Genomic DNA, 13,881 nt, shown 5'->3' with positions numbered 1-13,881 from the left:
AATGAATGGAAGCTATAGGTCATCATATATTATTTTAGTACAAAAAAGACAACTTCTAGGGGCTTTCTGGGAAGATGGAGTGTGAGTGAGTTTCCCGTTCCTGAAGGTGTGTAAGCAGAGGTTCGGGCCACTACACTTGGGTGCACAACAGTGTAAAAAATTCAGTCATGGAGTGAAGCTCCTTCTATATCTAAGAAACTCTAATTCCAAGCAAATAAGAGGGTCAAAGCTTAGATGGACGACTGAAGATAAAACATATGTCAATTGCCTCTCTTAATCAAATATTCTCTAGAAGGGACGAGGTCGGTGATACCTTTATCCTGAACAGTATCCTGGAAGCTCCACGTTCCTGGACACAGCCAGGGCGATAAGATACACTGCGATGACCCTGCAGACAGCTCTGGGAACTAAGCTTTGAGAAACTCTTTTCTGAACTCTTCTTATTGAGACACTTGATCATTTTTAAAAAATCAACTTTAAAATATAGGAAGCCTGTCTGTCTGTCATGCTTCATCAGCCAGCTAAATCCTCCATCCATTCTGCTTATTCCTTGCAATGGGTACCATGTTTGGGAAACGCTGAGCCAGGATCATGAATTGGGTGAAGTTTGCCTTGTACTTTTTAGCTCATCTCCTCCTGAACATCTATGTACAATGACAGGAAGATTCCAGGTTGTCCTTACAGCTTGTAAGCATCTTTTGTGATGGGAATAAACTCCCCAGCAAACATTCCTCAAAGATGATAGCAAATACAAAATACTTTAAATTTATGACTAAGAGGTGATATGAGAAATATAACTTTTCTTAAAATTATACCAAGAATTTTCAGAAAGGGATGATTTTACAGAACTTACTCCCTAAAAAGATATCTTCTGAAGCTAAGCATTTTCATGAGGATTAAACAGTTTCAAATAGTGGAGGGGTGGGGGACAGCGTGGGGAAAAGGAAACTGGAGGAAGAGAGGGGACAGCTAACCAATTCAGGAACTGGGCTTAAAGACTCTGTGATTTTCCAAGTTGGAAAAAAATTAAAGAAAACCAGAACCCACTTGATTGGCATCCCTTGAATCTATTTACCAGGACAGTTAGCATCACCACTGTCGGTATTAACCTCATGGGCCACTGCACTTGGAAGCTGGTCAAAATGAGCCAGCATCTGTTTGTTATTTTGTATATGTAGTAAAAATATTGCCTTAGGTCAATTAAATTTTTCTTCAAAAAGTGAACATTGCTTCAGCATAATCTCCCCTTTTCTCCTTTAAAAATATCACAAAACAACTTGCCATTCCCTTTAAAATATTACATAGAGCTAGTAGACGCCAGGCCTCATAGTCAAGCAGGTCCGTGATTTGTAATGAATATTGTGGTCAGGGGGAGACCTGTGAATAGCTTCTAATAATTCTTAGCCCTTCATACACGGAGTAGGGTATAGACCAAGACTGGTTTCAATTTTACTTCATATAAAGCAAAGAAGACTATTTACCAGATGTTGTCCTATTTCAAGTTACTCTCAAATCTTGGGGTAAATTACAGCTGCACTTCAAAGCAGTCTGTTGCAATTACCTTTCCAACATTTGCAATGCAAGAAAATAATAAAAAGAAACAGGTATGTACTGATCACTATCAACAGCAGTCTTTGGAACAATGTCGGAAGTAAGGATTTTGAAATGCATTTCAAACTGATTTGCTAGAGAAATTAGATCAATTAGTTTATGGCATCTACCAAGTTTCAGTGTTGTTACTTTTTTTAAACTTTTTCTTTTTTTTCTTAAGACACGTAGGTAAAATACCTGTTTTCTCCAATGCAACTCTGGAAAATACACCTTTGAATAAAACTGGTGGTTTGTAAAAGTGCTAAACTTAAGCATGATTTTGGAGCTAGTGTGAACTGCATAGAGAGGAGGGCAAGGAAGTAACTCTGTACTGAGAGTCTACTATGCACGCGGCATTGTGCTAGAATTTGGCATTGACTAGTTTCACGTCTAACGGTCCTGTTTTTCCAAAAAGATTATTCCTCTTTCAAATAAGATTTGCAATAAATTTCTGATACACAACAAATGGTAAACTTGTAATAGCATTTTGTAAACACCAAGATGTAAACCTATTTGGGTGGGAGCTATGGACTTAGTTTTCACTTCTCTGCATGAGTGAAACCCTGGTGTCCTATGAATCCACTCAGATGTAATTAAGGGACATCATCAGCCTCTTCCTTTTCCTGTCAGTGCGCAGCCAGCGCAGAGTCCTGAGGGCTCCTGATGATTCATAAGCAGCAGGAATGGCCTGGCTGTTTTGTCCCGGCTCTGCTCTGAGGCACAGCCTTCCTGGTGCCCGGCCCCTCTCACCTCTGTGACAGCTCCGGCCTCGGTAGGGCCGGTAGCAATCACACTGGTAACTAAGCCACAAGTTGAGGCAGCGTCCTCTGTTGTGACAGGGTTGGCTCTCACACCAGTCCTTTCTCATGCAGCCTGCCTTGACATTTAATGACCAGCCAGACGAGATGTTCTCCAGGGTGATGGCATTCGAGTCAAGTTGAACATCTTGGAGGCAGCCCACAAGCGAAGGTATGGATGGTCTATTATAGACGTTAAGCAGAGCAACACCACTGTGGGCTGTTCCCTCTGGTAAACCACCCAAAAAGGAGTTTTGTAAAGCACATGTTGACCCATCGCTTCCAAATGGAGAAGGAGCTCTCATGATGCATGTTCCCAGGCAAGACTCGTCAAGTAAGGCGAGGGTCACAGCCTCTGCAAACGTCACCTCCACTGCATGCCACTCCCCATCGCTGGTGCTGTGGGAGATGAACAGGACCACCTCTGGCTGATCCCTGACTTGAATTGATAAGTGGACGTAGCCACTGAGCAGCTCCAGTATCACAAACACGTCCCTGTCACCTCGGAAAAGTAGAAGTGCCACTGGCTGGACAGTCTGAAACCTGAGGGCTATTTTACAACCAGAGTCCTTGGCTGTCACTGAGCCACTTGGGACCCACAGGAAGCCATCACCCTCAAAAGAAAGTGTGGTGACCGTTTCACACCGTGACCCAGTATAGCCAGAGGGACACAGGCAACTGAATCCATGCTGGCCATTGCGGAGGTGAGGGATGCACGTTCCATTATTTAGACATGGGTGATCAGTACAGCTGAAGAGCAAATCAGAACAGTCCCTTCCTCCATAAAATGCTCCAGAACGGTTATCAAATGGGCAATGGCAAGTGTAAGTCCCAGGCAAGTTCTCACAAGTACCACCGTTTTGGCAAGGGCTTGAAGAGCACTCATCGACGTCCTCTTCACAGTGGACCCCTGTTCAATGATAAAGAATAGATTGAAATTACATATATTCAGATCAAAAATAGAACTTTCACATAATCTTCATGTATAATCTTTTGGAGGTGCAGAACCGGCTCACGTGTAGGACTGTAACAGAGCGAAATGTGACTAGAAACTGAGGAGCTGATACCGATTCCATCATTCTGCATGTATGGTGCGCAGAAGTGCAGTCATGGTGAACCTTGAATTCTCCCTCTAGGAATAGGTTATTTGCCAAAAGGAGTGGTTGACTCAAACTATCATCGTCGGATATATATGTGACACTGAATATCATAAAAATTTTTTTAAAAGAGAGAGAAATAGATCGCTATTGGGAGCAATGCTAGACACAAATTATTTACTTGGGGACTTAATTCCCAGATATTGTTTATCTTGCCCTGGGCTGCTAATTTCACTCTATTCTACTTGGAAACAGCAATCTGCCTTCTCCATTTTTTGTACCTCCCCATAATCCCTAGACACACAGACAGTCCAGACAACTCTCTCTGTGGAGGGCTTCTGAGGAGAATGGAAGGTCCCATAACCTCCTCGCCACAAGTCTAGTATAAACCATGAAATCTATCCAATAACAAGTTCCGGTTTCTAGTTTCTTTACTTTCTTTTACTCTTTTTCCTGGTTCTAAGTCAAAAAAATGTATCTAATTAGAGAATTGTTAGAATTCATTTAATCCAGGTAACAAAAAGAACTATAACACTTTTTAAGAGTGATAGCTATTGCTTTTTAACGAAGTTCAAATGAACAAATAGTGTTAACAAAAACTGACACATGTCTAGGACTCCATGGCTTCGACAGCACCATCATCCACGTTATACGTTTCTGTTTACAGCAATCTCCCGAGGTTTTCAAGGCAGATAGGCTTAGCTCTCTTTCACAGACAACACTGAGGCTTAGGAAGATTGACGTCTAAACTCCAAAGCACTTCTACAATCTGGTTTTTAAAATACAATCTGACACTTTGTTTTTTAATTGATAATTTAGTGCATTCTTGTTTTTTGTTATTACTAACATGTCTGTCGTATTTTCCCATTTAACTCCACGCCTAAATGTGTGCTTCTTAAATTTAATCAAAGGCTCCTATATTGATAATGTTAGATCTGAATCCCAGCTAGGCAGTGAGCAGGTTACATTTATTTTTTGTGTCTAGGTCTTCTTATCTATAAAATGGGGTTAAAAATAGTACCTGTATCACAGGGCTTTTTAAAGGTTAAGTGAGTATAGACACATAAGATGCTCATAACATTGCTTGATATATAAGCAACTTCTCAGTAAGTGTTGGCTGTAATTAAAAAGTAATAACCAAAGAAATTACCCTCACATGACAAAATCAGATAGCACTGTCATCATTGAGAGAGACTATTTAGAAAGTGTGGGCATACGGAATGACCCACAAATTGCATAACTTTACATAATGAGAGATTTACTTGGACAGCATATTAGGCTGGAATCACATTAGATCATGCTCTTCACGAGGGAAGGGAAGCTGTTTGATTTACCAACGTATGTCTAAACCACAGCACGATGCCTGGCTCACGTTTGGCACTCGGTAATTAATTTTTGTATGAATTGATTAATGATGACCTCTGTAAGGGGATTAAAATTTTTATACTGCATTTAACCTGATCTAATCCAGAGCCCAAAGTGCTCTTTTTGTGTATATTTTGAGATAAATTTACCTGGTGGCACAGTGGTTAAATTTTTGCCCACAGCCATTTATGTACCGTACATTTAGACCCTTGATTGGACACTCCTGTACTTATATTTTACTTTACTTGGATTACTTTCATACAATCTTTGTTAATCCAAAAGTATTTCAAGCTCTGAAAGGAGGGAACATGTTACAATCTTAGGGTCTCCCACAGTCCCTGCACAGTGCTGTGCATATGTGTGTTATAAAAAGCTGGATGAGTAGAAAAAATAAAACTAAATCAAACTGATTTATGTGATCTATAATCATCCTCATAGGTAACAGAACCGACACAGAAATTACAGGCTATATTTTAAAGGAATGTTAGAATGCAAGCTTCATTTAACTGAACTTATGAAAAGTTCAAACTTTTGTTATTAGAAGATAGTTTACTTAAATTTGATTTTCACAGGATTTTGAAAACACACAAAAAATCAATCCGTAAGCATTTAATTAAGAGGAATGCTGAACAGTTCATGAGTTATAATTGAAGAAAAACTCTTTTTTCCCACCCATTGTGCCTTTAAACATATTTAATGGGGGATAAAATCTCCTACAGACCCCAAGTCTTTTCTGTTCAGCCTTGATTAATAATAGTCTTAAGATCACATTTTAAAGACGTATAATGAGTAGGATGGCCAGTCATAAGAAATGTAAGTTTCAGTGCACGTTGGAATTGAATCTTTTTTCTTTGTCTGTTAGGTCGACTTCAGGCTGTCTTGAAAAAGGACCAGGAAGGGTTCCCCATTCTTTTTTTCCCTCCCCTCCCCACCTCCAGACTTCTGCCTGAGTGTCAGAAGGGTTCAGAAAGTTTCCCCTGACTGGTGCTGGTTTTAGATGGCTCCACTCTCTCTGAGACTGGCAGGTGTTTCAAGGTGACTTTTATCCCGGGGCTCCTTGTGGGGTCCTTGGAGCCCCCTGGTCCATTGCTCCAGCTGAGACTCCAGCCAGCAGGTCTTGTTCTCACGTTGTTCCTCCACCAGCCCCTTCCTCATTGGCTTCCTAAGGTTTACTTGACATCACCAACTGTGTCTGTTGCTCTTCCTGCACCTTCTGAGGGGGACCAGGACCCGTTTTACACTGACCACTGATGACACTCCTCCCGTGATTCCCCAAGGACCCCAGGACCACGGGCCTCTGCCCTGCAGGTAGAGGGGAGCATGGCTGCTGGCTGCCCAGCCCAGCCCAGCAGCAATTCCCTTCCTTCTCTCTCTTTCCTGCTGCCCCAGGTGAGCAGTCACACCCTTTCATCTTTTTTTTTTGAAAAGACTTTTCAGAACTGCTTAGACTCTGTGTTGCTTATTACTGTCCAAATACATGAAGTTCTGATGAAATAAAATCATGTGGTATAGATAAAAACAGGCCATGAAAGCCCAGAGTCATTAGAGGGCCAAATTGCAGACCACCCAACAGTTCACATTTTAAGAATTTGAAACACCTAAAAATAGATAAGGTGGTTTCTGAAAAAGAAAGAAAGAGAAGGAAAGATGAAAGGAAAAAAAAAAGGGAAGAAAAGGGGGGAGGGAGGGAGGAGAGAAGAAACCATTCAGGAAATGTTAGCTCACAAGAATACTGAGCTTAGAAAGAAGAGAAAAATGCATTAAAAATGCATAAACTTTGTGCAAGTTAATGCAATAGTAAACAGTAGAATACATAGGCCTCCTAATACTTTTGTAATGACATACATATAATGTCTCTAGCATTTTCTTAAAATATGCAGACAGATAGAGGACCTTGAAGATGGCAGAGGAGTAAGACGTGGAGATCACCTTCCTCCCCACAAATACATAAAAAATACACCTACATGTGGAACAACTCCTACAGAACACCTACTGAATGCTGGCAGAAGACCTCAGATTTCCCAAAAGCTGTGTGGCTGACAAGGTCCTGGTGCTTTGGTTGGGTGTCAGGGCTGAGCATCGGAGGTGGGAGAGCTGAGTTCAGGACATTGGTCCACTAGAGACCTCCTGGCCCCACGTAATATCAATCGGTGAGAGCTCTTCCAGAGATCTCCATCTCAACCCTAAAACCCAGCTCCACTCAACCACCAGCAAGCTCCAGTGCTGGACACCCGATGCCAAACAAATAGTAAGACAGGAACACAACCCCAACCATTAGCAGAGAGGCTGCGTAAAATCATGCTAAGTTCACAGACACCCCAAAACACACCACCGGATGTGGTCCTGCCCACCAGAAAGACAAGATCCAGCCTCAACTACCAGAACACAGGCACCAGTTCCCTCCACCAGGATGCCTACACAACCCACTGAACCAATCTTACCCACTGAGGGCAGACAGAAAAAAAATGGGAACTATGAATGTACAGCCTGTGAAAAAGACACCCCAAACACAGTAAGTTAAGCAAAACGAGAAGACAGAGAAATATGCAGCAGATAAAGGAACAAGGTAAAAACCCACCAGACAAAACAAACGAAGAGGAAACAGGCAGTCTACCTGAAAAAGAATTCAGAGTAATGATAGTAAAGATGATTCAAAATCTTGTAAATAGAATGGAGGAAACACAAGAAACATTTAACAAGGACCTAGAAGAACTACAGAGCAAACAAACAATAATGAACAACACAATAAATTAAATTAAAAATTATCTAGAAGGACTAAATAGCAGAATAACTGAGGCAGAAGAAAGGATAAATGACCTGGAAGATAAAATAGTGGATATAACTACTGCAGAGCAGAATAAAGAAAAAAGAATGAAAAGAAATGAGGACAGTCTCAGAGACATCTGGGATAACATTAAACCTACCAACATTCAAATTATAGGGATCCCAGAAGAAGAAGAGAAAAAGAAAGGGACTGAGAAAATATTTGAAGAGATTATAGTTGAAAACTTCCCTAATATGGGAAAGGAAATAGTCAATCAAGTCCAGGAAGTACAGAGAGTCCCATACAGGATAAATCCAAGGGGAAACACACCAAGACACATATTAATCAAACTATCAAAAATTAAACACAAAGAAAAAATATTAAAAGCAGCAAGGGAAAAGCAACAAATAACATACAAGGGAATCCTCATAAGGTTAACAGCTGATCTTTCAGCAGAAACTCTGCAAGCCAGAAGGGAGTGGCAGGACATATTTAAAGTGATGAAAGGGAAAAACCTACAACCAAGATTACTCCACCAAGCAAGGATCTTATTCAGATTCACCGGAGAAATTAAAAGCTTTACAGACAAACAAAAGCTAAGAGAATTCAGCACCACCAAACCAGCTTTAACAACAAATGCTAAAGGAACTTCTCTAAGCAGGAAACACAAGAGAAGGAAAAGACGTACAATAACAAACACAAAATAATTAAGAAAATGGTAATAGGAACATACATATTGATAATTACCTTAAATGTAAATGGATTAAATGTTCCAACCAAAAGACATAGACTGGCTGAATGGATACAAAAACAAGACCCATATACATGCTGTCTACAAGAGACCCACTTCAGACCTAGGGACACATACACACTGAAAGAGAGGGGATGGAAAAAGATTTTCCATGCAAATGGAAATCAAAAGAAAGCTGGAGTAGCAATTCTCATATCAGAAAAAGTAGACTTTAAAATAAAGACTACTACAAGAGAAAAAGAAGGACACAACATAATGATCAAGGGATCAATGCAAGAAGATATAACAATTGTAAATGTTTATGCACCCAACATAGGATCATCACAATACATAAGGCAAAGGCTAACAGCCATAAAAGGGGAAATGGATGGCAACAAAATAATAGTAGGGGACTTTAACACCCCACTTTCACCAATGGACAGGTCAACCAAAATGAAACCAAATGAGGAAACACAAGCTTTAAATGATACATTAAATGAGATAGACTTAAATGATATTTACAGGACATTGCATCCAAAAACAGCAGATTACATTTTCTTCTCAAGTGCTCATGGAACATTCTCCAGGATAGATCATACCTTAGGTCACAAATCAAGCCTTGGTAAATTTAAGAAAATTTAAATAGTACCAAGTATCTTTTCTGACCACAACGCTGTGAGACTAGATATCAATTACAAGAAAAAAACTGTAAAAAATACAAACACATTGGGCTTCCCCAGTGGCGCAGTTGTTGAGAGTCCGCCTGCCGATGCAGGGGAGATGGGTTCGTGTCCCTGTCTGGGAAGATACCACATGCCGCGGAGTGGCTGCGCCCGTTAGCCATGGCCGCTGGGCCTGCGCGTCTGGAGCCTGTGCTCCACAATGGGAGAGGCCACAACACAGAGAGGCCTACGTACTGCAAAACAAACAAACAAACAAACAAACAAATGGAGGCTAAACAATACGCTACTAAATAACCAAGAGATCACTGAAGAAATCAAAGAGGAAATCTAAAAATACCTAGAAACAAAGGACAATGAAAACACGACGGCCCAAAACCTATGAGATGCAGCAAAAGCAGTTCAAAGAGGGAAGTTTATAGCAATACAATCCTACCTCAAGAAACAAGAAAAATCTCAAATAAACAACCTAACCTTACACCTAAAGCAATTAGAAAAGAAGAACAAGAAAACCCCCAAAGTTAGCAGAAGGAAAGAAATCATAAAGATCAAATCAAAAATAAGTGAAAAAGAAATGAAGGAAACAATAGCAAAGATCAATGAAACAAAAAGTTGGTTCTTTGAGAAGATAAACAAAATTGATAAACCATTAGCAGACCCATCAAGAAAAAGAGGGAGAAGACTCAAATCAACAGAATTAGAAATGTAAAAGGAGAACTAATAACTGACACTGCATAAATACAAAGGATCATGAGACATTAGTATAAGCAACTCTATGCCAATAAAGTGGACGACCTGGAAGAAATGGACATTCTTAGAAAAGCAAAACCTTCCATGACTGAACCAGGAAGAAACAGAAAATAAAACAGATGAATCACAAGCACTGAAATTGAGACTGTGATTAAAAATCTTCCAACCAACAAAAGCCCAGGACCAGTTGACTTCACGGGCAAATTCTATCAAACATTTAGAGAAGAGCAAACACCTATCCTTCTCAAACTCTTTCAAAATATAGGAGAGGGAGGAACACTCCCAAACTCATTCTACAAGGCCACCATCACCCTGATACCAAAACCAGAGAAAGATGTTACAAAAAATGAAAACTACAGGCCAATATCATTGATGAATATAGACGTAAAAATCCTCAACAAAATATTAGCGAACAGAATCCAGCAGCACATTAAAGGATCATACACCATGATCAAGTGGGGTTGATCCCAGGAATGTAAGGATTATTAAATATATGCAAATCAGTCAGTGTGACACACTGTATTAACAAATTGAAGGAGAAAAACCATGTGATCATCACGTAGATGCAGAAAAAGCTTTTGATAAAATTCCACACCCATTTATGACAAGAATTCTCCAGAAAGTAGGCACAGAGGGAACTTACCTCAACATAATAAAGGCCATATATGACAAACCCACAGCCAACATTGTTCCCAATGGTGAAAAACTGAAACCATTTCCACTAAAATCAGGAACAAGACAAGGTTGCCCACTCTCACTACTATTATTCAACATAGTTTTGGAAGTTTTAGACACAGCAGTCAGAGAAGAAAAAGAAATAAAAGGAATCCAAATTGGAAAAGAAGAAGTAAAGCTGTCATTGTTTGCAGATGACATGATACTATACATAGAGAATCCTAAAGATGCTACCAGAAAACCACTAGAGCTAATCAATGAATTTGGTAAAGTAGCAGGATACAAAATTAATGCACAGAAATCTCTTGCACTCCTATACACTAATGATGAAGAATCTGAAAGAGAAATTAAGGAAACACTCCCATTGGCCATTGCAACAAAAAGAATAATATACCTAGGAATAAACCTACCTAAAGAGACAAAAGACCTGTATGCAGAAAACTATAAGACGCTGATGAAAGAAATTAAAGATGATACAAACAGATGGAGAGATATAACATGTTCTTGGATTGGAAGAATCAACATTGTGAAAATGACTATATTACCCATAGTAATCTACAGATTCAGTGCAATCCCTATCAAACCACCAATGGCATTTTTCACAGAACTAGAACAAAAAATGTCACAATATGCATGGGAACACAGAAGACCCCAAATAGCCCAAACAATCTTGAGAAAGAAAAACGGAGCTGGAGGAATCAGGCTCCCTGATTCACACTATACTACAAAGCTACAGTAATCAAGACAGTATAGTACTGGCACAAAAACAGAAATATAGATCAATGGAACAGGATAGAAAGCCCAGTATAAACCCACGCACATATGGTCATTGTGTCTTTGATAAAGGAGGCAAGAATATATAATGGAGAAAAAGACAGCCTCTGCAATAAGTGGTGCTGGGAAAACTGGACAGGTACATGTAAAAGAATGAAATTAGAACATTCTCCAACACCACACACAAACTCAAAATGGTTAAAGACCTAAATGTAAGGCCAGACACTATAAAACTCTTAGAGGAAAACATAGGCAGAACACTCTATGACATAAACCACAGCAAGATCCTTTTTGACCCACCTCCTAGAGAAAAGGAAGTAAAAACAAAAATAAACAAATGGGACCTAATGAAACTTGAAAGCTTTTGCACAGCACAGGAAACCATTAACAAAATGAAAAGACAACCCTCAGAAGGGGAGAAAATATTTGTAAGTGAAGCAACTGACAAAGGATTAATCTCCAAAATACACAAGCAGCTCATGCAGCTCAATATCAAAAAAACAAACAACCCAATCCAAAAATGGGCAGAAGACCTAAATAGACATTTCTCCAAAGATATACAGATTGCCAACAAACACATGAAAGGATGCTCAAAATCACTAATCATTAGAGAAATGGAAATCAAAACTACAATGCGGTATCACCTCACACCAGTCAGAATGGCCATCATCAAAAAATCTACAAACAATAAATGCTGGAGAGGGTGTGGAGAATAGGGAACCCTCTTGCACTGTTGGTGGGAATGTAAATTGATACAGCCACTATGGAGAACGGTATGGAGGTTCCTTAAAAAACTAAAAATAGAACTACCATATGACTCAGCAACCCCACTACTGGGCATATACCCTGAGAAAATCATAATTCCAAGAGTTATGTACTACAATGTTCATTGCAGCACTATTTATAATAGCCAGGACATGGAAGCAACCTAAGTGTCCATCGACAGATGAATGGATAAAGAAGATGGAATATTACTCAGCCATAAAATGAAATGAAATTGAGTTATTTGTAGTGAGGTGAATGGACCTAGATTCTGACATACAGAGTGAAGTAAGTCAGAAAGAGAAAAAAGAAAATACCATATGCTAAAAAAAAAAAATTGTTCTGAAGAACATAGGGGCCAGACAGGAATAAAGACACAGATGTAGAGAGTGGACTTGAGGACACGGGGAGGGGGAAGGGTAAGCTGGGACGAAGTCAGAGAGTGGCATGGACATATATACACTGCAAAATATAAAACAGATAGCTAGTGGGAAGCAGCCACATAGCACAGGGTGATCAGCTCGGTGTTTTGTGACGACCTAGAGGGGAGGGATAGGAAGGGTGGGAGGGAGACGCAAGAGGTAGAAGATATGGGGATATATGTATATGTATAACTGATTCACTTTGTTATACAGCAGAAAGTAACACAACATTGTAAAGTAATCATACTCCAATAAAGATGTTTTAAAAAATGCAGACACTATTTAAGAATCATTCTAGAGAAAAACACATATTTCTTTAAAGGATGGGGGTGGGGGAGAGGAAGTATGATCTCAGGTCAGATCCCCACAGATGTACAAAGATGAAACTATGTTTTTTTGGTAATTCTAGCAGTTACAGCAGCAAAAGTTTGTTGTAAGGATGTTGGCTGGTTTTAAGAGGGTTATTTTCAAATATAAACTTACAGCTCCATTTGTAAAAAAATCTTTGTGATAAGTTAATTTTATTAACCCTGAAATATGTCTATATTGACATCTCTTTCTAAGATAAAATAAAAGTAGCAGAGTTGTGAATGGTTAAGTGGTATAAGCTTTAAAACAAATGTGAACCCTCTTTGGGTTCCTCTCACACAAATGGTACAGACTCTTAAGTACAATAAACTTCCTTATAAACCTTTTATATTCCTCAGGTAGGTGGAGAATCTAGTCTAAGTTGCCCTTCCCCCTCTCTCCCCAAATTTAGGTGAGTGTGAAGTCTCCTTGAAGCTGCTCCCACTCGTTGGGGTTACAATGTAGCTCCCAACCCTACACTTGAGGGTTGGGCTACAGCTTGGCACAGCAGCAAGTCTCCAGAGAAAACTCTGCTCAGACTCACTCCTTCAAACTGCCTCTCAAGGGCTTCCCTTGTGGTGCAGGAGATAGGAATCTGCCTGCCAATGCAGGGGACACAGGTTTGATCCCTGGTCCGGGAAGATCCCACATACCGCGGATCAACTAAGCCCGTGCGCCACAGCTACTGAGCCTGCACTCTAGAGCCCGCAAGCCATGACTGCTGAGCCCACGTGCCACAACTACTAAGGCCGTGCACCTCAAGCCCGTGCTCCGCAACAAGAGAAGCCACCATGAGGAGAGGCCCATGCACCGCAACGAAGAGTAGCCCCCGCTCGCCACAACTAGAGAAAGTCTGCTCACAGCAACGAAGACCCAACACAGCCAAAAATAAATTTAAAAATTAACTATAAAAAAAAACCTGCCTCTCAAGAGTTTTCACGTACACTCGAAGTGAGCAAACATTTCAAAAGCCTAAAGTCTGTCATCTGTCTTGATTTTGACATTCTGCACTATAGTCTCTCATAATTCACTTTGGTTCCTGACAGCAACCATATTTTGACCTCTTAGTTGAAACTTTAATTAGCTGTTTTCTTAAATTTACAAAACCCCTACTCTGTACACGACCC

The 13,881-nt window shown here is 40.0% G+C and overlaps 1 protein-coding gene across 1 annotated transcript in view; it reads right to left on the bottom strand.

Annotated features, from left to right (window-relative positions):
- The window catches only part of CRB1 (crumbs cell polarity complex component 1), a gene marked incomplete at both ends in the record, with an annotated part of 253,942 nt that overhangs the window by 50,941 nt on the left and 189,120 nt on the right, over positions 1 to 13,881 (bottom strand). Inside the window, one exon of the mRNA XM_079697271.1 lies at positions 2,341 to 3,297. Within this exon, the coding sequence (XP_079553397.1) occupies positions 2,341 to 3,297 (957 nt within the window). The remainder of the gene's footprint in view (positions 1 to 2,340; positions 3,298 to 13,881) is intronic.

Source organism: Hyperoodon ampullatus (genome assembly GCF_949752795.1).
Source record: "Hyperoodon ampullatus genome assembly, chromosome: 2".
Taxonomy (NCBI): domain Eukaryota; kingdom Metazoa; phylum Chordata; class Mammalia; order Artiodactyla; family Ziphiidae; genus Hyperoodon; species Hyperoodon ampullatus.
The sequence above is the reverse complement of the archived record's forward strand: the minus strand, read 5'-3'. Positions and strand labels throughout refer to the sequence as shown.